Source organism: Aphis gossypii, chromosome X, assembly GCF_020184175.1.
Source record: "Aphis gossypii isolate Hap1 chromosome X, ASM2018417v2, whole genome shotgun sequence".
NCBI classification, from domain to species: domain Eukaryota; kingdom Metazoa; phylum Arthropoda; class Insecta; order Hemiptera; family Aphididae; genus Aphis; species Aphis gossypii.
Genome location: NC_065533.1, coordinates 42,538,599 through 42,563,294, shown reverse-complemented (window position 1 = coordinate 42,563,294; position 24,696 = coordinate 42,538,599). Strand labels below are relative to the sequence as shown.

At 26.8% G+C, this 24,696-nt stretch overlaps 1 protein-coding gene across 2 annotated transcripts in view; it reads right to left on the bottom strand.

Moving 5' to 3' along the window:
- LOC114129332 (cell growth regulator with RING finger domain protein 1-like) overlaps nucleotides 1–3,262 on the bottom strand; it is a 36,550-nt gene extending 33,288 nt beyond the window's left edge. The window contains exons 1-2 of one of the 2 annotated variants that reach the window (XM_027994043.2): nucleotides 2,817–3,262; nucleotides 2,545–2,735 (exon numbers count right to left, since the gene is read on the bottom strand). In XM_027994043.2, coding sequence (XP_027849844.1) covers nucleotides 2,545–2,654 — 110 coding nt within the window. In that variant the 5' untranslated portion in view covers nucleotides 2,655–2,735; nucleotides 2,817–3,262. Of the gene's footprint in view, nucleotides 1–1,552; nucleotides 1,641–2,544; nucleotides 2,736–2,816 lie in introns of those variants that run through there. The other variant, XM_050205550.1, reaches the window with a different exon arrangement.
- Nucleotides 3,263–24,696: the final 21,434 nt, after the last annotated feature.

Here is a 24,696-nt window from a genome sequence, read left to right as displayed (position 1 = left end):
CTTGACAAAAAAACACCCCATTGACCATAAATAGAAAAGAAACAAAATACTTTTTGGGCGGTTTTCCTTGTATTAGATAATTACTTTCATAAGTAATAAGAAAGAAACAAACATAAAAGACAGAAATGTGTTCGAAGCGAATAACTTCAACTTATTTATCGGTCGCCATATAATAGGTACGAATAAAAATGCATATTGGTAATTGTACAGACAACAACGACATTTGCTTGACAAATTTTTGAAGCACAAACATGTCCGTAATTTTAACCCTCTTTTGGATATATTTTCTTAATTGGAAAAGAATATAAGAATCTCAAAACAAAAAATATCAATGAAAATAATAAATATATCGTATTTTAGATTCTACAAAAATATTCTAATGGATAAGTTATAGGTAGGTACATAAGTATATACCATTAAATCAGCTATCAATAAACGAATTAGCAAATACTTGTTGCAGTCCGCAGGATTTTATTAGTAAGTTGTCAATTAGCGGTGGTAATTGCCCACTAATTCTCCATAAGCAATTACCATTCATAAATAAATATCTATATTTTTCTCATATTATATACTATCGTTAGTTATTACTTATTACTATTACAATGGCATACAATTTTGATCTATTTAAAAATGTTTGCAAGTATTATACTTTCAACGTTCGCATACAAAATACTTGAATATTGTATAATACAATATGAAATTTATTGACATAGGTACACATAAATTACAATAGTATGGTCTTTGTGGGTCTTGAGTTTTGAGTTTAGTCATAGATATTGTATTTTGAAAAAACCTTTATACGTATACCTATATATTATTATATTTATATACAGTTTATGAGTTCACCTTACTGTATCATGAACATTTAACATTATAAATAAATATTTTCCCCCTTACTATGCATTCTAATAACATTCAATTATTTGCAAAAGAACCGATTTAGATTGTTGCAGAACGTATTGTGTCCGACAACTACTGTTATAATATATCAAGAATTTACCGTTAGAATTCACAATGCTAAACAGAATCTTGTTTTATTTTACCGTATGAACACCACTATAACACTGGTCTCGTAAAATTAGCATTTTAACTCGTTTAATGGAAAGTCGGCCGGTGGTTCACAAAGTATAACCGTTGTTGAACAACTGGTACCAAGAATGACAATACACTTGTGTTTGTTTGAGAATGCATATTAGTCGTCGATATTACCATATTAGTATATTAACCATGTGCCTTAGACACAGATAGCCAGTTGGGATAAACATTCTATATTAATTTCTAATTTAATTTTTTATAATTTAATCAAAATCACGAAAATCTCCGCGAAAACCATTAAGCCGATTTAGCACAGTTTATACATAAATATACCTACTGAAAATAAACCGTTACTTATTTATTTAGGAATTTGTAAACATACACCCAATAATTTCTAAATTTCTATAGACTTTAGTCTTTACTCTATGTCTAACAATATTTTATTATTATAAGGCTACAAGAATAATACATTACTATGTATGTATACGTAAATTGCATATTTTACTTGGTTACTCACGATTTTTTTCCTTTTTTTTCTAGCGGACATAAAATATGTATTACTCATTATTACATTTGTATAAAATTATACAAATTTATATTCTTTGTTTGTTTATAACTAACCGTTACTAGTTAACTATTTAGTTTGTTAATGATATTATTAATTTATTATTGAACACAAGCATTGATTACGGTCTACGACTATAACATTATAATATTATATACAGAGATCTTCTAGCATTACCTATCTTTCTACTACAGAGGTTATTCTTATCACAGATAACGTCAGCACTGATAATAATGTAACCGTATAACACTATCGGGACCTAGATACAAATACGATCTCACAAATATTATTACTATTTAGTATTTACAATGTTATCGTTACACGAACGCGGTCAACAACACAACACACACACACACACACACACACACACATAATCTCGTATTTTTGAAATATCGTATTTTAGAGGAACATCGTTCACACGTTTATGATACGAATTTTAAAAACGAAAACACGGCCACTCGGAATACGTACACAGGTAGAGGTGTACGTTAAACGATAACATATTTTTATGAAAATCATACCAAACACATGGCGGAGTGTTAACGTGATACACTGTGTGAACGTCGTGAAGTCAACGCGGGTCTGTCCATGAAAAGTGAATGCAACCGGCCAGAGTGTAGGTAGATAATATTATGTTATTATACTTAATGTGATGTTATTGAAAGTTTAGAGCTACGTTATCATCTTGACATATTTTATGTGCTGTGCAACAACACACTGTGGCCGATTACCGTTAGTTTTTCCCCGCCAGTATAATATCGGTACCAATTAATTTTACGAACCTTGTCGCACTTAATCGCACACACGTCATGTAGACCTCATCACATCCATCTGCCCGAGTATCGTCTATCGTGAACGCGACGACTGGCGCCGACCGTGCGGTGCCTAACCGTCGTGTCCAGCGCTTAACCTATATATTAATGTGCGACCGGCGGTAGACTTACCTCATGATCAGCAGGAACATGGCACAGAAGCACATGAGCACCGCCAAAACGGACAGTATGTTGGAGAACTCTGCCACGGACACGAGCATTGCAGTCATAGCGACCAACATCGCGAGACCGTTGATGAGCGTTCTAGGTACTTGACGATTGCGGCGGCGGCGGTGGTGGTGGTGGTCGTTAGCGGTGCCGACCTGTGGTCGGAGCAAGACGTAAACGAAAAAAATCCGACGGAAAAAAAAACCAAAAAAAAAACAAAAAAAAAAAAAACGCACCTGGCGCCTCGTCGGCCGTTCACTGAGAAATGTTACTATGTCGTGCCTATCGCGATTGGACGAACGAAAAAAATCCGCTCGGGGGGGTACGGGGGAACCCCGTGTTCCGATCAGCAGTCTCAACTCATAAAAAACGCGATAAACGGTGAGAGAAACACGACTCGGTGACGACGGGACGCGGGCCGGTTTGCGCGATGATCGGGTCCGGACGGACTCGCGCGCGGACGGAGACGAACGACGTTGCGGTGCGAGAGAAAAAAAACGAAAACCGCCGTTTGTGAACGCGGAAAAACGTCTATTTTCGATCGGTGGCGAACGACTCGCGAGCAATGTGTGCAGTAGTGACCGTACACCGTCTCTCGTCCGGACTGCGGTAGTGCGATCGTCTGGAGTGGCACTGCACGCACGCTAGCGCAAACGCACGCGCAGACACTCGCGCGCGCCTGAAACACTGCCACAAAGAACGGTGGCGGCGGCGCGCGCGTCGGCAACCACGGCGATAACACACGAGAGTCACAACAACGCGGGCGCCGCCGCGCGACGAAACGCACCGCAACGCAACGGTAACGAAAAATGGGATACGGCACACACGCACACACACACACACACACGGCGTTCGGCGCTGGTAGTCTCGACCGCGGGTGTCACTACGGAGGCGGTGGCGGAGAGCGCGCGCCGGCGATGTTCACACCGCGGCCCGCGCCCCGCCGACGTTCTGCGCGCAACCGGTGAATGTGAAAGTGGTATAATATGTATAATAGCGCCGCCGATGCGACGGCCGTCGGCGGTAAACGCGACGACGTCCCACCGCCGCCAATCGTCGTCGTCGCCCGTCCCGTCGAGCGAGGCTGCTGCGATACGGGACGCCCGTAACGCGCAGCCCCGTCATCGGCGTACCGACACGTGACGCACGTGATTCGTATAATATAATTTTTATTGTTGTACAGTTGTTGCACTCTGCGTGCTTGCCCATGACTAATCGTGTGTGGGGCGAAGGGGGCATTCACCTAACACCACCGAGACGGCTTAATTTTTTTTTTGTTTTTTCTGTCACTCGACGGTACAATAATTTATTATTAATAATAAATGTGCTCAGTCGAGGAATACGCGACAAAAGCCCTTTTAACCCTTTTCCACGCGTCACTGTGTATGTACGTGGAAATTGACACAGAGGAATAATATTATAATGTATTATTCACCGTACAGGACTGCAGCTATACTTACCTACCTATTATTATACTCGTTAAAAAAAAATATCGCAAACAATAATTGAAATACACAGCAGCAACAGTACAATAATATACAAACACTACGGTCTGCGGGGTAATTGGACTGTTCGTCCTCGTTGCATAATCGACCGGTTTGTTCGTTTACGATCAGATATCGCGTAATTCCAGAAATAATTTGATGAGTGTACACCTATATGAATTAAAAAACGAAAATTATTGATTTCTCCTCGAACGACTTATTTACTTATGGTGATTCGAACTAGCGTAGGTATAAATGCTTCGTAAAATTTCACCAAATGTTCCTACTTTCTATGTAGGTATACATACGCAGTTGTACGATTTTCAAAGTATTTTAACTTTTTTTTATACCGTTTGAAATATTCGATTTTCTTTTTCCGTATTAACATTAAAACGACGATAAATAATTTTTAAGATCATTCTTCGTTCTATTCTGTTATACGAGACTAGTAGACTACTGCTGTTCGCGGCCCATTCGATACGTTTGTTTTATCGATATTTATTTTATTAGAACATATTCAATTTCCTGCCTAGAATATAGTTTTAAATTTACTATTGAACATTTTTATGAAATTGACGGTGATGGAGACTAAAATATGTTGCCGAAGTTAACTTTCGAGTTCGCTCGAATAAAAACAACGTTCGAATTTTTTTTATAAGTAATTGATTTTGTTATTTTCAAATTTCTTACTTTATCAAAAATTACTTAAAGAATTCAATGAGTCAAGATCGACTATCAACCTTTTACCATTTTTAACATTGAAAAAAATAAAACTAACTGAATAATTAAGTATAAATAAAATAATAGAAAACTTTCCCAATTTAAAGGTTATAAAAGCTAAGTTTTGTTAATATGTATTAATTTTTTTAATATGATTTAAAGAATCTATGATATAATTTGTATTACTTATTATTTTTAAAAAACAAACAGACATTAGTAAAGATTCGTAAATTATATAAATTATTTATAAACTTCTCTATTCGTATCACCTATTGGCTCTTACCTATATGGCTATATTTAATTACATATTATATAAATAGTTGAAGTATTTTAAAATATTAATATTATATAAGCATAAAATCTATATTACAAATGTATAATGAAAATAATATTATCGAGCACCATAAGTTATGTCATCGGCCAAGGGCGCCTATATGGGGGAGCAAGGGAGAGACATGCCTCCCCTGGAATATATTGAAAATCTTAGAATATTGTTTACTGTGATCAGAATCTATTTATTTATATTTTATTTTGATAGAATTTAGAAATTTAATTTAATATAAGAAAATCTATAATTTTTTTTTATGAAAAATCAGGTTATCAGCTATAATTAACAACATGCTTTTTCGTTTTTATTCTATGGACAATTATTAACTCTTAAAATATTGTGTATTGCCATAGATACGATATGTATGTGTACACCGTCATAATATGTTATTTATGATCACAGATATATATATAATTATATAATATATACATATACATATAGCAATTCCTATTTATAAATGGATTGATAAATTATAATTTTGTCCTCCTTTGAGAATTTTTCTATGGGCGCCCTTGCCACCGGCGAACTAATCAGTTCTCAAATTTACAGTTTCCTTCTATGAATTGTATTAAATTTTGTCGTATACTAATTTTCTTGATAATATGATATTATTTTATTTTATTTCTTTTTAATGAAATTTTCCTCATAAGGTTTTCTAATGAAACATTAAAATATAAAAAATACATATTATGCATAATTAATTTTTATTCACGATTTATTTTTTTTTATGGAATTGGTTATCTAAACTACAAATAAAAATTTAAATTATTTTATTGTAAGTACTTGATACTAGTTATCGCCTTTACTAATATTATAATTTACTATACTGTACACACAATACAATTTCCTAAATATTTAGATTAATTGTAAGCCATTTATAACACGAACACATTAACATATTCATACAATTCTGGAATTCTATAGTAGTACTCAACATCAATATATGTATATAATAAAATGTATTCACTTATAAGTTAATTACAACTATAGGTGGTAATATTAAATAAAATAATAATATATAGGTACTTATGGGATTAGTTTTGGGCTAAAATTGGTTCAATTTAAACGTACACTAGTGTACATATATGACTAGTTAGATAATTCTGCACGACGTCGACCCTGATAAAAATTAAATGCTCAAACCTTGAACTCTATTAAATGTAACATTTTTAACACATTCGTTTGAATGGTTTTGAGCAAATATGAAATATAGTTCTAAATAACTATCCAGCTATTAATTATTATGCAGGTATAATAACTATTTTATTTTCTGTAACTGTAACCCAATTATACATAGTTAAACAAAAAAATAACAAATCCCTGCGTGAGACATAAGTACTTCTTTAAAATGAAAATTTTAAATTATTAGCTTCGACTCTTAGAGTTTTACATCCTTGGGTATTCCTTGGGTAACTACAATACATATATAGGTACCAAATAATCAGAATCTTATATAAAACACATTTGACTGTGGATTTCTTACACACACACACACACACACACACACACACACACACACACACACACACACACACTCACACTCACTTTTAAGTTTTATTGTTGTTATAGATCGATAAAAAAAATAAATTACTAATAGCAATAATAAAAAATATCCTTGAAAACATAGACAGATCGTCTACGCTCAGAATTGTTTTTCATCTTATACCTACAATATAATTTATCATTGAATTTAAATTTGACACCTCCATTACAGCTACCTACTCAATGACGAAGTACAACACCTACTACACAAAAGAGCGATTTCCACGGTGTTTTTTATTTAGTCACCACATCCACATATAGAGTTACTGCATATTAAGTTAAGTCCTAACAGATTACTTACAAGCGTGTTTTATGTAAGCTCAAAGCTAACAAATGTATATTATTAATACCAAACTACTTAGTAGGTAATATTTTATTATAAATATTATAAATAATAGTATTTATGACCAATACTATACTGGCTGCTACAGCCAATAGGTAGATATATTAAAATAATGTTATATGTTAAAATATTATCAATATTAAGTACCGACTTAAAATAACTTACTCCAAAATCTATTGTTGCGAAAGTATTTGTACGACTGTACAACATTGTTGTCTCGTAATATACGAGTATATGTAGGTTTATTAAAAATGTCATTACCTAATCAAGGTAATTAATAAGTTTTGGATCAAAAAGTTCTACTTTAGATGCAATGAGATATTGTGAGAAGTTAAGTGGCCGTAGAAACTTTCTTTCTTATTGTAAAAGTTCATTTAAAATCCTCCTGAAGAGTCTGATTAAATCATAAAATAAATGTGTATAGTTGAAATTTTTTTATTTATCATAGTGTTATTTTTTTTTAATTCACTAAAACTTTAATAATAAATATAAAATATAAAATTAAAGCAATAGGATAATACTATAGGACGTATCTAATATATATACATATTTTAATTGCATTATAGTTGGTATAGTTTTACATTTTTAATGCAAAATATATCATTTAATAATTTGATGGTCTTATTTAATATTTTATTTTCATTATTATAACCTGAAAAGAGAAAATGTAATACAAGGTTAAGTTATACTATAACTATAAGATATAAAAAAATGTTTAGTCACATTAACTTTTAAGTATTTTTGTGAAATTGAACATTTTACGAATAATAAAACTTTAAATCTATTTTAAGACATAAAATCATTATACTCGTTAGTATATAACTTACGATAAATGGTTACCATATATTTTTTTATGATATTTGATTACGTGATCGATCCTCACACATGGTCAAGGTGAAGGTCGTAATTAGATACTATAGTATATAGTTAATAGTTAGTATTCAATAATTTTACGAATTTTAAGATAATATGTTTTGAAAATGAGTTAGGTACCATTGCGCTACAATGAATATTTTTTTAGAATTGAATATTATAAGACTCCTTCAATTATTTTAATCTCGTAAAAATAATTACAATTTTAAGTTACTTTTATAGTAGGAAATAAACAGTGAAAATGAATAAAGTAAATGGGAGCTCTTGTGTAATAGCGTATAAAAAGGAAGTGTTTTGGACCAATTATTCTTTTTATTCTATAAATTAATGATATTTGTGTTGTCAGTATTAATATAGATCATTTCGTATGCTGATGATATGTATTTATTTTTTGCATAAGTTCTGGGATAGAGTATATGAGAAGGATTACAGAAGTTTTAGTTAGATACTTAATTATTTGAATGTGAGAAAAATGTGCATATGCTTTTTAAAATGAACAGTAAGTTAATATATTTTTAACTATAACACTATTTCAATGAACAACTTAACTCACAAACCTATACAATTATTAAACAGGTTGAAAAAATAAGATAATTAGGTGTAATTTTTTAAATTAATTTAAGATTGAATATACATATTAACAGTTTATTAGGTGAACTACATATCATAATTTATAATTTAATCAAAGTTAAAAATATGGTTCCAAAACATACAATAAGAATAATTTACTATGCACAAGCACTACCTATATCAATCAAACTTCCAAAATAAAATTTTAGTATGGGGTGGTATTCGTGATAATTGATAATATATGTTATATATATATATATTTAATAATCAACAATCTGTTGTATAAAGTTACAATATTAGAAGATGGACGTAATTTTAAAACGTTATCTATTGATAGCGCTTCGGCCATTATAAGCATAAAGCATATTATTAAATGTACTAATAGTTGACCAACATAATATTGTTAGAATTTATTTAATTAAATGTACTCTTAAAGAATGTACGTATGAAAATTACAAAAAAATTTGAGTTTTATCAGTAAGGTATACTTATATAAATATAAATTAATGGTTTTACATCCTCTTTTTCACCTTTTAAGCAACATGCTATTTTTTGGGGAATGGCCCCATTTCACATGTCAAGGTGTCGAAGATGGTACTTGGTAAACTAGGCAAGTCTAGTTACCTAAGAGGTTAGATGGGGGGTCAGTAATTACTGCTTGGCTTGCTCCAGAGTCCTTATATAAAAATTATATATTATTATGTTATAATGTGTTTACTGTTAAGTGAATAATTTGATAGGTAATCATTTTTCATTAGTATAAGAACTTAAGTAATAAAATAGAATTTAAAAATTATGATATTCCAGTAAAATATGCCAATATATTTTTTAGTTAGATTTTACTCTTTTGTAAATTATAAAGAATCAACTTTTTTTAATTCTATGATTATTGAATTTAAGAAAAATATACAATATTTTTTAAAGAACTTATTAAATTTTTATACTAGCATTTTCTATAAATGATAAAATTGCCAGAATATTTTTACTTTTTTTGAGCTATTTATAGACTGACTAAAAATGTCAGTTTTTGTTCCTTTTTTTGTAAATGTTGATTTTTTTTATATTTTTTATATTCGCTCAAAAAGCTTAAAAATTAAAACAAGAGATTACTCAAAAATTAACTTTTAGTTATTTAAAAATATTTAAGATAGGTATTATAAGAAACTATACTTTAAGATATACAAATAATATTCTCAATCCTACGTATGATAATAGATATTAATTCTCGCATTGCTAAAACAAAATTGTTAAACAAAAATGTGTTACGTCCTATTATGTTTATGAAATAAAGACAACAAACACGGGCGTGGTATCTTCTAAAATTAATTACTAATTATTATTCATTAATTTAAAACTCTGAGTCAATTTGTTGTAATATGATAATTATAAAATATCAAAAATAGATTTGAGTATCTAGTGACCAGTATAGTGAGTCAAATATCAATGTCCAAGGTTTTTATGTTGACCAAGAGGTAAGCTTAGTGTAACACAATAGGCAAACTAAAATATTTATTAAATTATTAAATGATATTGTCCCGGGAAATATTTTTTAATAATTAGATTAGGTATGTCATTCTATAAATAATAGTTAGTATTTCAATTACTTAAAGAAACATACTTACTATAACCTAACATGGTATAACTAGTATAAGGATATAGGTACTATACACTTCTACTCATTAGCTTTCACAAATAATTTAATAAATATAATGGCTATTATTAATTTTATCTAATGAAAAATTTGAAGCGTTACAAGTATATATCTAAACTGAAAATTATTTTTAATTTATCACCCTAAGTGTTATTTTGAAGCTATATAGAACTTTTTTGCATTGAATAACTTTTTGATTTTCAACTTATTAAACTCTTTACAAACTAGAAAAAAGCGTGGTAAAATGCATAGCATTAATGAGGAAAAAAGAGAATTTTACAAATTTAGACATAGAGCTTTTTCATTCCAAGCCCTCGTTATTTAGATTTAATTTATTTTAATATAATAGTAACGGTTAACCTAACTCACAAGTTAAACATTTAAACGTTCATCATTTATTTTTTTATTATTTATATTCTAAAAATTATCTACCTAGTTAAAGTTTTTCTCTGTAAAAATACTAAAAATAAAAATTCTATGATAGTATCTACATAAATATATTGAGGTAAATATTTTTGTATTGCATTGAAAATACATTGTATTGTATTATTTGTATTATATATACTATAGGTGTACAATGTACATTGAATTAGACATGTCATTATATGTTAATATTTACTTACCACTCATATAAATATATGTGTAAAACATAACTGGATTATTTTCAAGCTAGTACTAGACAAGGTAGGTACCTACATTATACATTGGTACTCGTATATACAAACATATTTTATACTATTGACATAATTCGATATTTTACGTTTGTATTATTATCCTTATTTTCAATTCGAAAGATATAAAATTAATTAAGAATCTATAAACTGTATAAAATCACTAATACAGAATTAAATATATGACATACGTATATCAAAACCATATTTTTATAATTTATAGGTATATTAATTATTAAAATATAAAATGTTTCTCTAGTTATAACAATAATGAGCAAGACAAATTATTATTTATTAATCTTGAAGATTGGTTATTTCATACATTCTAGGGTCTAGAATATGACGTATGTTTTAAGCTTCTAAAAAACAAACTATTCGTAAAGTACATTAATATTTTTTTATTTAAATTTTTTAATTGTTTTTCGAAGTATTATACAGTTAATATTGATTTTATCTAAACTATAATATTTTAAATACTCAAGATATTTAATGAAATTATTATAATTTAATTAAATAAATATAATTTTGTATAATTTTGAATTGTTACATGCATGTTGTATGATTTATCCAATATTATCCGATTTTTGTAGAAGTAATAACGTGACCATATTTATAAAAAAAAAATGAATTTTACAATATTTTTATGTGGTCGTAATGGCGTAATTACAAAACATTGTCTATAACTCTGATACGGAGTGACTGACAAAATACATACCAAATGGTCCAAATGATAAAATATAAAAGGATTTTGATGTTAAATTTGACAAGATAATTATTTAATGTGTGTTTTTTATCGAAGCAATACAAGGAGCTAGCAATATAACAAAACTGCTCCGCCACTTATATTCAATTTGGAATAATAATTTATTACTATAAACTCAGTAAAGAAATCAAAAATAGTTATAGATATGATGGGACTATAAAACAAAATGCGAGATAACAAAAACGTTTTTATGTATTTATTCATTTCATAGTAAAAGATAAATACCGTAACTAACATTAAAATAGATAAAAATCAAAAATATAGCTGAATCGACATGCTTGATTGAGGTAATTTAAAATTGAGTCTATAATTTAACTAATATTAAAGATGATTTTTATTACTTAATAATTAATATAAAATAATATTACTCTTTATTATATACACAAATGAAAGCCGATAAACTATAGGTAGTCATTATTTTATAAAGGTGATTGATTTACCTGATATAAGTGTTAATAAAATAAATAATAATAATCATAAATTAAATTGTTCATACAATCGATGTAATTTTTTCAAGATTTAGAGATTTTATGTAGTCAAATATTAAAACTCTAATAGGATACGGTTAGATTGGCCTGATTGCGTATTAAAAAATATAAATCATTTCATTCGTCATATAAGTATGACGTTTGACTATGTAACTAAATATTAAAATAGCGTAAATTTAAATACAACACTTAATCATTTCTGAGCTTGGTTGTATATTGAAATATAGTGTGTAATAATTATAAAACAAAATTTTTAAATAAGTACCTACATCTTATTTTTGGTACTTTGTTAAATGTTATTATACATTCTGTGTACATGGTTTATTTACAAATAAATAAATGTTGAATAAATCAAAACATTTTCATTAAGTACCTATATTAGTTTTCTTACCTTATTATTCACCCCGAAATACTGGAAAAGAAGATATTTAATAACTGTTGAATGCGAAGCCAACCTGCACTGATCACTGTGGTAGGTGTTTAAAGGTCTCCGTTTATTTGTACGTTTATTATTGTAACAGAGTTATGACAAAGGTCTCAACTAGCGCAACTAGTGTTGAATATTGTTAATAAACTTGTTCGTAAAATTTACCATCAAATCCACAAAAAAAAAAAAATTGTGATACATGAGATGTTGACCTACATTTCTGGTGATATATTTACACTTTGAAGAAACGAATCTAAGAAACTAGTGTTTTGATTTTTATAAAAATGATTTAATTTTACATAGTAAATGATAATAAAATTTTTATGGGCAATGTTAGGTAATAGTGAATTATTTCAATTTCGGAAGTTAATAAATAATTTTTATTAATAATAAAATAACAAAAATCGTAAAAATAAATACTATTATACGTTTGATTATCCAATGCCGTCAACAGTTTAACTTAGATTGCTCATAAAATATATAAGTGCATTATCAATAAATTTTTTTTTAAATATAGGTACAGTCAATTTAACTTAAGAAAAATCTTTTATTAAATTTTCAAGCCTTGGGTCTTAAAATTTTATGCATTTTTAAATACAAAATAATAAGTGATTTATTAGTTATTCAACATGTACCTACCTAGATAAATTTTTAACTTTTTTTTTTAGGTAAACGTAGTATACGTAGTATAAAACCATAGTTTCTACAATATTATAATTTTAAATAAACTGTTATAACTTAACAATTATGTTATTCGACAATAGGTTGTAATGGCCTTAAAGGTTAATTGAAAGATAACAATTAACAATACTATGTAACAAAGAAAAAGTTTAATAAAATACACGATAAAAATATTATATAAATAAAAAAATAATAATAACAGAAATATTCAATAGGTCCATAATGGCACAATATAATGATTAAGAAATGAATTAAATTGATAAGGAATTAAAATTTTAAATTATAGGTATTAAAGAAGGTATACTAAGTCGTAGAGTAATAAACACTATTATATTATAATGATGAAGTGTTGGATGAAAATAAATTAAAAATTGTAGTATGTTCTGAAAAATGGCTCATAACCCCTATACAAATATTTTTGCTATCAAAGCATTCGAATCCTATAATATTTATTCTTGATTCTCACACTATTCTAAACAATCGTCTTAAGATTACATTGTTAAAAAATCTTAACTAACTCGTCATTTGAAAGAAAAATTCAAATTAAAAAAAAATCACCATTTGATGGCTGATTTTTTTCATATACTTATTACTTATTTAGTTATATAACACATAGGTGTGCTTATTGTAAATACTTAAAATTGTAAATTTTCCTAAGTGCTGTATGTATTCCATACCAAATTTAATTCTTGCAACAGGTAATTTTTGAATTTTTTAATTGTAAAAGCCAACCGGCTGCCGTCTTTTAAGCTTATTGTAAAGATAATAATAGTAGGTAGGCTAATTTGGATATAATAAATAAATTATAGAAATATTCAGTATAGACTTTTTTATTTCTACGAGTAATAACTAATATAGTTATTAAATATAGTACCTATAAGTACTAATGTACTATATAATTTATTGTGAAAATGTATTGTTAATAATAATAATAAAATAAATTATAGCTTGTAACATACAAATTACAAAGTAAAGTATAAAATAAATGTGATTCTAGTTATGGTATCAGGTATTTATATACTGGCTAGTATTGTAGTATTTAAATATTTTAGTAACACTAGAGTAACCAATTGTACATTGAATTATTTAGGCCGTACATTTAGTATAAGGTCTATGGATATTATATATAAATAGCTGATGAATTGGTAATTAGTTAATACTGTTAATAGTAGGTATATATTATTTAATTAAGTAAGTATTCCACCTATATGCTAAATATAGAAATTTAAATCATAAAAATTAATTTCAGAAGTTACTACTTACTATTATGTTATAATATAACATCGGAGCTTATAAGATCTTTATTCAACAACAAATGTTTAGTATCAACTAACCAGCGAAAGTTGAGTTATGTCACATTCATTAGAAAAATACTGTAGGTATATACCTACCTACTGTTGGTACAGGTACTGAAGTTTTCTCTTTCACTTTCTTAGATCACATATTTTTCAAAGATCTTTCTTTCTTCGAACATAACTATTATATTTGCATATACAACTTTTTAGAGAGATTTTTTAGCTTATATTACTTTCCATTTTATTTTAATGAATTCCACCTGTTACCCGTATTATCTTGTATTGATGTACTTACAAGGCTTTAATTTAATTTTAATTTGTGTTAATATTTAGATATTAAATTTAATGAATTTTACCAATATCCTGAACTTACCGTATAAGTATTAAATAATAACAATTTTAATACTATATAATTATTTTGTAATTTTAATATTCAAGCTGAAAATATGAATGAAATCAGACAAATTTGTTTAATATTTATACATATTATAATATTATTCGAATATACTTTATAAATTAATACATTCCTAAATAATAAAAACATTTATACAATTCTCTATAGTTTAATACAAATAATAAAATTAAACCATACATTTAAAGAGTATAATATTTACTTTTATTTAATAAAACGTTTATAATTGTTTAATAAAAATATTTAGCCATAAGACTATACGCAGTTAAGCATATTATATATATATGCAAGCTCAAACCATTGTTAATACATATAATTTTTATAAAATAGATTCGTGTACCTACTTCATAAACAATAACTTTAATTTTGATTTAAATTACAATGCTAAATGCTTTGTTAAATGTTAGTTGTTAATAATTTAATTAATATAATATGTACCATAAATCCAATAACTGCTATACTATTGCAACAACTTACAAGTGAAAATATATAAATAGTAAAATATACTAATATATTATCAACTTATGTGCTAATCTTATAATATACTCAATACTCATATTGTATTATAACTATCACTGGAACCGATCTAAAAATAAAAAAATAAAAAAACGATAGAATAATTAATAACAGTATTAGGTACACATCAAGATTAATAATTATTTTTTTATTTGTAATGCCCGCATAAATAATCACCAAAATGTAGTTTTGTAACTAAAATTTAAAAAAAAAACTGTTTAGCTAGGAATGTCATAATGGTTTTATTTATACCTACTAATATTGAAGTACCTAAAACTGTAAACGTTGTAGTAGTGTGTGGCTGTATTTTATACCGTGGTAATAGCTATCGTACACTTTATTAGTTAAATATTAAATTATATGTTTTATAGGTCAACATTTAAAAAAAATATATATACCAATAGATCAAAAATAAAAAAATAATTTGAAACATTATTAACTACCTAGTAATATTTTTATATATATTATATATAATTTCTGTATTTCATTTTATGATTTTTTTAATTCTACATAAAAATATTAATGAGCCCAGTGTTTCACTGATTAAAAATTATTTACGTTTTAAATAATTTAACCTTACTGTGTATTTCTTTCGAGAGTTATTATTGTTATGGAATTTTGTTGGTTAATTCTATTGATAATTACATTTGCTTTACAGTTATGTAATAGTACAGCAATTTAACCATGGACGTAGGTAAGGGGGTGTTTTGGGTGTTCAAACACACCCAGAAATTTAAGATAAAACAATTTTATAATATATATTGTGAATTAAATTTAATGTATATCTAGACCAATACCTCCTCCGAAAATATTTCCTACCTACGTTCATGAATTTTACTAATTAGTAATTAATATAAATTAATAGATATTTGAAAAAAAATATATTACACAATTTTAGTTTTTAACTTTAGTTAATAAATAAATTAGGTATGTATGGTACTTACTGAATACTAGTAACAAGTCGATGATATAGCCTATTATATTAATAAGGTACAAAAAAACAGTTGCTATAGGTAATATGATAAAAGCAGCGTAGTACACTAGTACCTGTACAAGTATATATTTACCTATATAAATAAAATCATGTTTAGGTTAATTAGATAAACTACCTTAATATTTATCCTAGAATATAATCAAACTTCATTTATTATACTTAAAATAGACTGTTGAGTTAATAAATAATAATTATAGCAGGTATAAATAATAATAATATAAGATGTAGGTAACAAATAGATTCTTAATATTTAGTTATATTATAATTATAATAGTCTATTCTAAAAAATATTATCCTAATATTATGAATATTTACCATCATTGAAAGTTGAAAGATGATGATTTATATCAGCTTGTTTATTAATTTAATTTCTTTATGTTAAAGACATTATATATTTATCAATATAATATGCCTATAGTTTAATAAGGGATCAATAATACATTTCTTAAAACTTTTCACCATGAACAAAAATTATTTTGATTTTAATTAATTTGTTTTTATACCAAGGATCATAATTTCAATAAACTAATAATACATTGAAAAAAATTGAAAAAGAAAATTTTTTTTACTTAAGGTTTTTTTTTCTATTAAAAGTCAAACATTATAACATAATTTTGTTTATTTTTGTGTCTTTAACAAATTTTAATATTTTTAAATTCAAAAATAATATTAGGTACACTTATTGTTAATGATATATTTTGCGGGAATTTATTATATTCAATACAATTTAAAAATAATAATAATTAAAATAAATAATAATAAACTTTCAACGTACATAATATATTCATACCTATATTATAATATATTTCTTTTGCGATTTATTAATTTTTTCCATTATTCTTAAATACTTAATTCGGGAAATAATATTAATGAGTAGGGACCTATTTGATATTCAATTAAAAATACACTGTATATTTAATATTTTATTTAAAGTTAGTATTAAATAGACAAGCAGTAAAAATTATAGTCAAAATAGTTCAGATAATTGATTATTTTATTTGATACGAATAGTGGCGTACCGACGGGGGGGGGGGGGGTTAGGGGTTTAATCCCCCCAGAAGTGAAACACGTAGGTATAATTCTTTTTTGGAGTATTACATTAATAATATTTTAAACATATACATAAGTGGTACCTCACCTTTAAACGAATTCTGCGTACGCCACTGGATACGGAAACTAGTTCGGTTAATTTCAAAAGTACAAATTAAATTACAAATATATAGGTACAAACGGTCCAGAGGCAAAAATTATTACCTAGTTTAATTATTTTATACATTATATCTATGTCTGATAGTTAAGTACTTATGAATAATAATTTAAAATAATATACTTACATGTATATTAATATATTATATACCTAATAGGTAGGTAGTATCTAATTTAAGTCTTAACTTTTAACATATATCCAATAAATAATAATTATATAGGTACTCTTTAATAATAAATTATTACTTATTATAATATAACATTTCATACAATGTCTACCTCATTAAAAAAAATACACTTGTAAGTACAATTATATAATTATCTTACAATTTTCAATCAATATTGTGTTTACAAAGAAATAACCATGAGATTAATACTACCATATTACTCGTATTACACACTTCATGGACCACAGTTTATAGCTGGACATGAAGACAAAACAATTTATATAAAAATCCCGTTAAAAGGGAGTAAAGTGAGCCATAAGGTCGTCCAAGTTTAACTTAGGTTGTTAGATTAAACTGATGAAATTTGCTGTGGAAATATACGACAGTCTGCGCCCTATACATCATACTGTGGCATTGGTGCAGATCGACACAAAATTCAGTGTGCTTCTTTTTAAAGACAATCCACAATTTTTCTGTGTAGCAATCTCGAATTTAAATGGAGTTTTCGGGAGAATCTAAAAAGAATACTGAATAATTAGATACTAAAAACATATTTTTTTTAGCAATTTTCAAATTACTAGCCTTTTCGTAGTGCGAATTCACATTAAGACAATTAATAAACTTCAAAAATGGCATACCTATAGGTAGCGTATAATAAAAATAAAAATTTGACATACTATTTTTTAAAGTCATTTTTACAATTTAATCGTGGCTTTAAAACTAAAATTGACTGAATTACAATGATTTAAATTTAAGCTAAGTAGATTCATGAAATGGAATTGCAATTTTGAAAACTCATAGGATTATTTTTGAGAGATTAAATAATTTTATCATTTAAATTGAAATTATAATTCGTTGTAATTTAGTCAATAATGTTGGTTATAGAACCACGGTTAAAAGGTCAAAATGTCTTAAAAAGCTAGGAATTTCTAAATTTGATGTTAAAAATGGGTAAATTTAACAATTTTTTTTTTTAAAAATGTATTTTTTATTTCGAAAGATATAGGTATAACCTAGTTGATATTGTATCATATTTAAATTATCAGTATTTGTTTCATACTGTAGGTTGATATAATTTTTATCAATGAAAAACATGAATAAGTTAATAGTTATAACGCATATTGTAGATGGACGCATCATTTAGGATTTTTTTTCAAATTATTTAAAACTATTTGATTACCTTTATAATTTATATAATTTTATAAACTACAATACCACATGATATAAATTAAGAAAAAAAATATTAGTAGGATATTAGGTATATATTCAATATTTAATTATGTATAATTTGTGTATCTACTACGAGTTAAATTTAAAACAAAAAATATAATTTCAAGTACCTACATGATTATAATTACTAAAGCTCAAATAAAAATAAAAATGTGTCTTTAACCTAATTTAAGTACAATCCACCTATCGCTTGTCAGTAATAGTGCTAAGTGTTTAGAGTTTACCCAGTGTCAATTTTACTGACGTTAACTGTCAACTGGATATAATATAATGTAATATAAATGTTCATACAATTATAAAAAAAACAATTGTGTTTGTGAAGTGTATTACGTTTTTTGATAGATTGATAGATTTATAGAGGAGTATCCTATTATACTTCCTGTGTATTTTAAAATGTTGTGACATATTATTATATTAAATTTCCAATTTATTTTTTTAGTTCCTTCAGCTTAAAATATTTTAATGTTTATTTTGGAACATTTAAAAATAGCTTCTGGTTACATAGCTGATGTTGATTTTTGTCAAAAACTAGTCACCGAATGGAAAAGCTATTATTCTTTAAATTTCCAAAAAATAATTCAAGGTAATAACACTATAGTCACTATCCACCTAATAAATATGTAGGTATTTTAAAATATTCAAAATAGCTCTTGTTAATATATATGAATCTTATATATTATACAACATGAGACACCGAGACGTGTTATAACTTATAATTGGTTAGTGTGTTAAGTATAGTTCATCACAGTAATAAAAAATAGCTTGTACTTACTGCTAGCTATAGTGGTTTTTTTCAGCCACAGCGCTGTCTTTGGTATCTAATAAAATGAAATTGAAATGATATTTCTTATTCTTTAGTTTATTTTATTCTATTAGCTAATATATTATGTCTATAGAAATTTATTATTTTTTTATAAATTAATAGGTGTGCTTCTTGAGTTGAAAAATACGAGAAAAAACATTTACTGATCACAGACATCGATGTTTTGCATAAAACATTAGCTATACCTATTCATTACATTTTGAAAACTGATATTTCTGATATTTCATAAAAAAAAATAGGGTTTCCCAACAGCAATAGTGACATTATTTGTTAAAATTCTATGTAAATGACATCAAAGAATGTAAATAATTCTTTATAGATAAATTTAAATATATTCAGTCAAATCAAAGTATTATTATTAATTTATATATTAGCCATTAGCTCAGTTAATGATCAATCGATTTGTTTAACATCTGACAATCTGGCATGTTACTTACCTACTGTTTTATTATTTTGTTTTTATATTTTATGTAGATACTTAATACATCATTTGTGATTAAAATAATTAATTTATGATTATTAGAATCATTCATGACGTATGATATTTTAGTTTCTACTTTTGCATGTTTATTTGAAACATATAATATTATAATCATAATATGAGAAACTTACAATTCTAACTAATGTGGCCATGTAGGAAAAAGGTAGCCGGTAAGCAAGTGGGTACCGCTCTAGTAGGTGTCGACTAAATGTTAAATTTTGTTAAATTATTTTCATCATTTTACGCTACAATACTATTGCGCTCTAAATATATCAGAACGATTGTACTCCTTTTACATTTTGACCTGCAAAAAACCGCATCATGTTTGCACCTCATAAAATTAGGTGTTGGTATTTTTAACAATTTTCCTTTTAAACAGGCTTAGGACTAACCATTATAAGTAATCCGTTGGATTTGTAGAAGATTGTTTCATATTATCACATTAGTACACTTGTCTTAATACACTGTTTAAAACTATTAGGTATATACGAAATACTGCACACACCTATTTTTTAATTAAACACTCGATTATTATGTATTATAGCACCCGCATATGTTGTCTCTGTCTTACACATGTACGACATAGACAAAACGCGTATATGCAGTCTGAGTAGAACTATCTCAATTTTAGTTTTAGAGTAAGTATACCTATTATAAATTTGAATTGTGACGATATTTCTGAGGGCAAGATACTACCTACGTTTTTTCCATTATTCTCAATACAACGTTCATTAATATTATTGTTTAAAAATAGCGAAAATGTCAACATTTTTGATAACCTTGAACTTTTTAAAAATTTAAATTTTTTAAAAAAAACCACAGCGTCTTGCTCTCAGAAATATTGTCACAATTCAAATTTATAATAGGTATATTTACTCTAGAACTGAAATTGAGCGAGTTCTACTCTGACTGCGTAAACGCTTTTTGTCTATGTCGTACGTGTGTAAGACGGAGACAACATATGCGGGTATGACGTCCTCTTTATGGATATCGGTTTTGAAAATTGCACATCTTTATTTTATATATATTGGTCATTGAAAAACACAATTTTATATTTACTATAGATAATATATCAAAATTTTTTAACAGTATATTGAAGAATTGTTAAGACTCCAATACCTATATTTTATGGAGCTCAAACGTGTTGCGTTTTTTTTATATGTAAAAAAAATAAAACAGGCACAATCATGTTAAAGCTATCATATTATCATAACATCATACATATATATTATACGAAAAACAGTTCTGAGCAAAGACGGTCTATTAACTGACAGCATCACTAAATAGCCAAATAGGTATACTTATTTCATGATATGTTTATTGATGTCCATATTAAAATAATTTATGTTACTATTGATAAAACTATAGGTTGATTTTTTATTATATTAATGTATAATACTATAAATTATAATAGTACCTATTTATAATATATAGTAAAATTCGTAATATACGTTGGTAAAAATGATTGACTAAAAAATACAATGTTTATCATAAATGGTTAGTTTGATAATTATTATTTATTTATTTTGCAGGCGGAAGTCCAATTGAAATATAATACAGTACTTTGTATAACTCGTCTGGTTCATTTTGGCCATGGCGACCGTTACAATTTCTAAAAATCAGGGGTTCGAAAACTATATTATGTAGGAAAAAATATCATGATTTGTTTTGGTAACCCGTTATCTATGACGTCAACAGACTACCAAGATAAACTGGACGAGTTATGTGTATTTACACTTACAAATATACATATCTATAGATATTGGATAAAATAAAACACAAATTTATAATTTGGATATAGTAATAATATAATCAATTAAAGTATGTGAATAGGTACGTCCACTTATAACTTTACTTGCTCGGTCTGAATTAAATGTGCGACTTATCACCTCAACAAAATTCAAACCTTCCAAAACAAAGTGATTTACGAATTCGTCTGTAACTTGTAAGGAATGTAACCTACATAAACACATCCAACTTCTTAGAAATTCAATTCCGCATAAAAACCCAATTGCTTCCAAAACCTTACATACCTACTCATCTAGCTGACAACTACAATCGGCATGCGAAATATTTTGAAAATTTCTGGTGCAAACTTCAAGTATCTACGACTTACACTTTTTGAATTATAACAAATATTTAAAATCGTTTGAAGATGAATTGTTATCGTTACACGATTTTGTAAAACTTTAAAATTAAGACGCTCATAACATATTTCCTATTATGACACTCGAGTTTTATTATTTGTTTTGAATTTTGTAAACTTAGAATAAATACTAAAAATGTTAGAATTTTCAAGTTTCAACTACAAAATTATTTGCAAATTTTCGAGGTTTTGATATACCTATTTCCATAGGCACACATAGGGGGGTGTAGGGGGTGCATGGGACCCCCGGGCTTCAAATCAGCACCCTCAGTCTAAATATTGCATTCAAAGCACAATATAATATTATGTTGAATTTAATAAGTACCTGAAAATATTCAAATTATGACTTGTGACTTACGATTTTTGATTTTTTTTTTAAACTGCAATAAAAAAACGCATAACAAGCGTTGTATTAAATTTTAAAATTTTTCTATCGGGCATTTAAAAAAAAAAAAAAAAATACCTACTTAGAAAAATCGAAAATTTCAGTTGTCTATAAATAACTCAAAAAACCAGAATGTTTTGAAAATTTAATCGTGTATAGATAATGCTAATATAAACATTTGATGAAAATTTTAAATGTTTACAAAGATTAATTTTTAAGTTGTAATATAAAAAAGCGGGTAAGAAGGTACCGCTCTGCTGTATATTATAGGAGTGTTAAATTTGAATCCAATGATAGGTATCATTGTATACGAAAAACGATTCTGAACGAAGATGATTTGTTAGTCTAGAATATAATTTCCAGTGGTTGGTGAAAAGGGTAGTTTATGTTTTACCAAAATTTAAGTTATTTTATAATTATTGTAAGCTAAACTTATGAAAAATCTTGTATTCAATTTTCAACTTTTAGCTACTAATAGAAACATTTTTATGAAATATACCTAGCTACAAAATAATTTCCAAATAATCATGATTTCGACGATTTTTTGTCAATATTTGAACTTCAAATGTTAATAAAAAAAAATTGTGCTCATGTATTCTTATAATTTTTTAATCACTATAAGAATAACTTATGAGAAACTTTGTATTAAATTTTTAAGTATTTTGACTCGGCCAAAAAAATTGTATCGACACTTCAAAAAAAAATTTTCAGAAAAATTGAAAGTTTTAGTTGTCTATAAAATAGCTCAAAAAATGTCAAAATATTTTGAAAATTAAATTATAAAAAGAAAATTCCAATCTAAATAACTGGTGAAATTTTCAAGTATCTACAACTTATACTTTTTGAATAATAACAAATACTTAAAATTGTTGTCGTTACGCTATTTCGTAAAAATTTAAAATTCAAACGCACTTAAAATTTTTCCTTTAATGATGCTTCAAATTTTCTCTATAGCTACTTGAAGGAAAAATTATGGAAAACTTAGTGTTTTATTTTTAATCCTAAGTTATAAACACAAAAAATTGTATGATTTTTCAACTTCAAAATTACTTGTAAATTATCGCGATTTCCACAGATTTCGTAAAAATCTGAACTATAAACGATTATAAAAAAATTGGGACTAACGATTTTTAATTTTTTTTTAGCTACAATCAGAACAACTCATAAGGAACTTTGTTTTTAAATTTTCAAGTTTTTTTGGTAATCCAAAACTTTTTTATTGACATTTCAAAAAAAAATTCTCATAAAAATCGAAAATTTCAGTGGTCTATAAATAACTCAAAAAAGTCAACATTTTTTGAAAATTTAGCCATGTATTAATAACGATAATATAAACATGTGGTGAAAATTTCAAGTATTTACAGTGATTAGTTATTAAATTAAAACCATATAAACAAATCGATTTGGTCGAAAATTGGTTTTGTGTAAAAATTCTCGTTTTTCCATCACTTTTTTTTTGTTTTTCGATTTTTTTGAAAACTGACTTTTGACCTCTATAATGCATTGAGCATATTCAATTTTCTACCAGTTACCATAGTTTTAAATTGAAGCATTATTTCAACAAGTTATGGTGTACACAAAAAAACACATCATTGTAAAATCAATAAATTTATCACACCGCTTAATTCTGTTGTTTTAACAAAAAAAAAATAATAATAAAATAATTATTATTTCATTTTCAGATCAGTAAGATTTTTTTAAATACATCGTTAAATAATTTTAATGTATCACAAAATTGATCTTTGTATATTTTTAGTATGTGTGATGTTAAAAAGCAAAAACAAACTATCGTCCTTATAACTGTTAATCATGAAATAAAATACTTATTCTTGTCTTGTTAATTTCTGTGTTTTTGTAATCCATAGTCAAATTGTCGATTTACAGGTTACTGGTTAAGATGTACTTCTTTCAGACACTTTT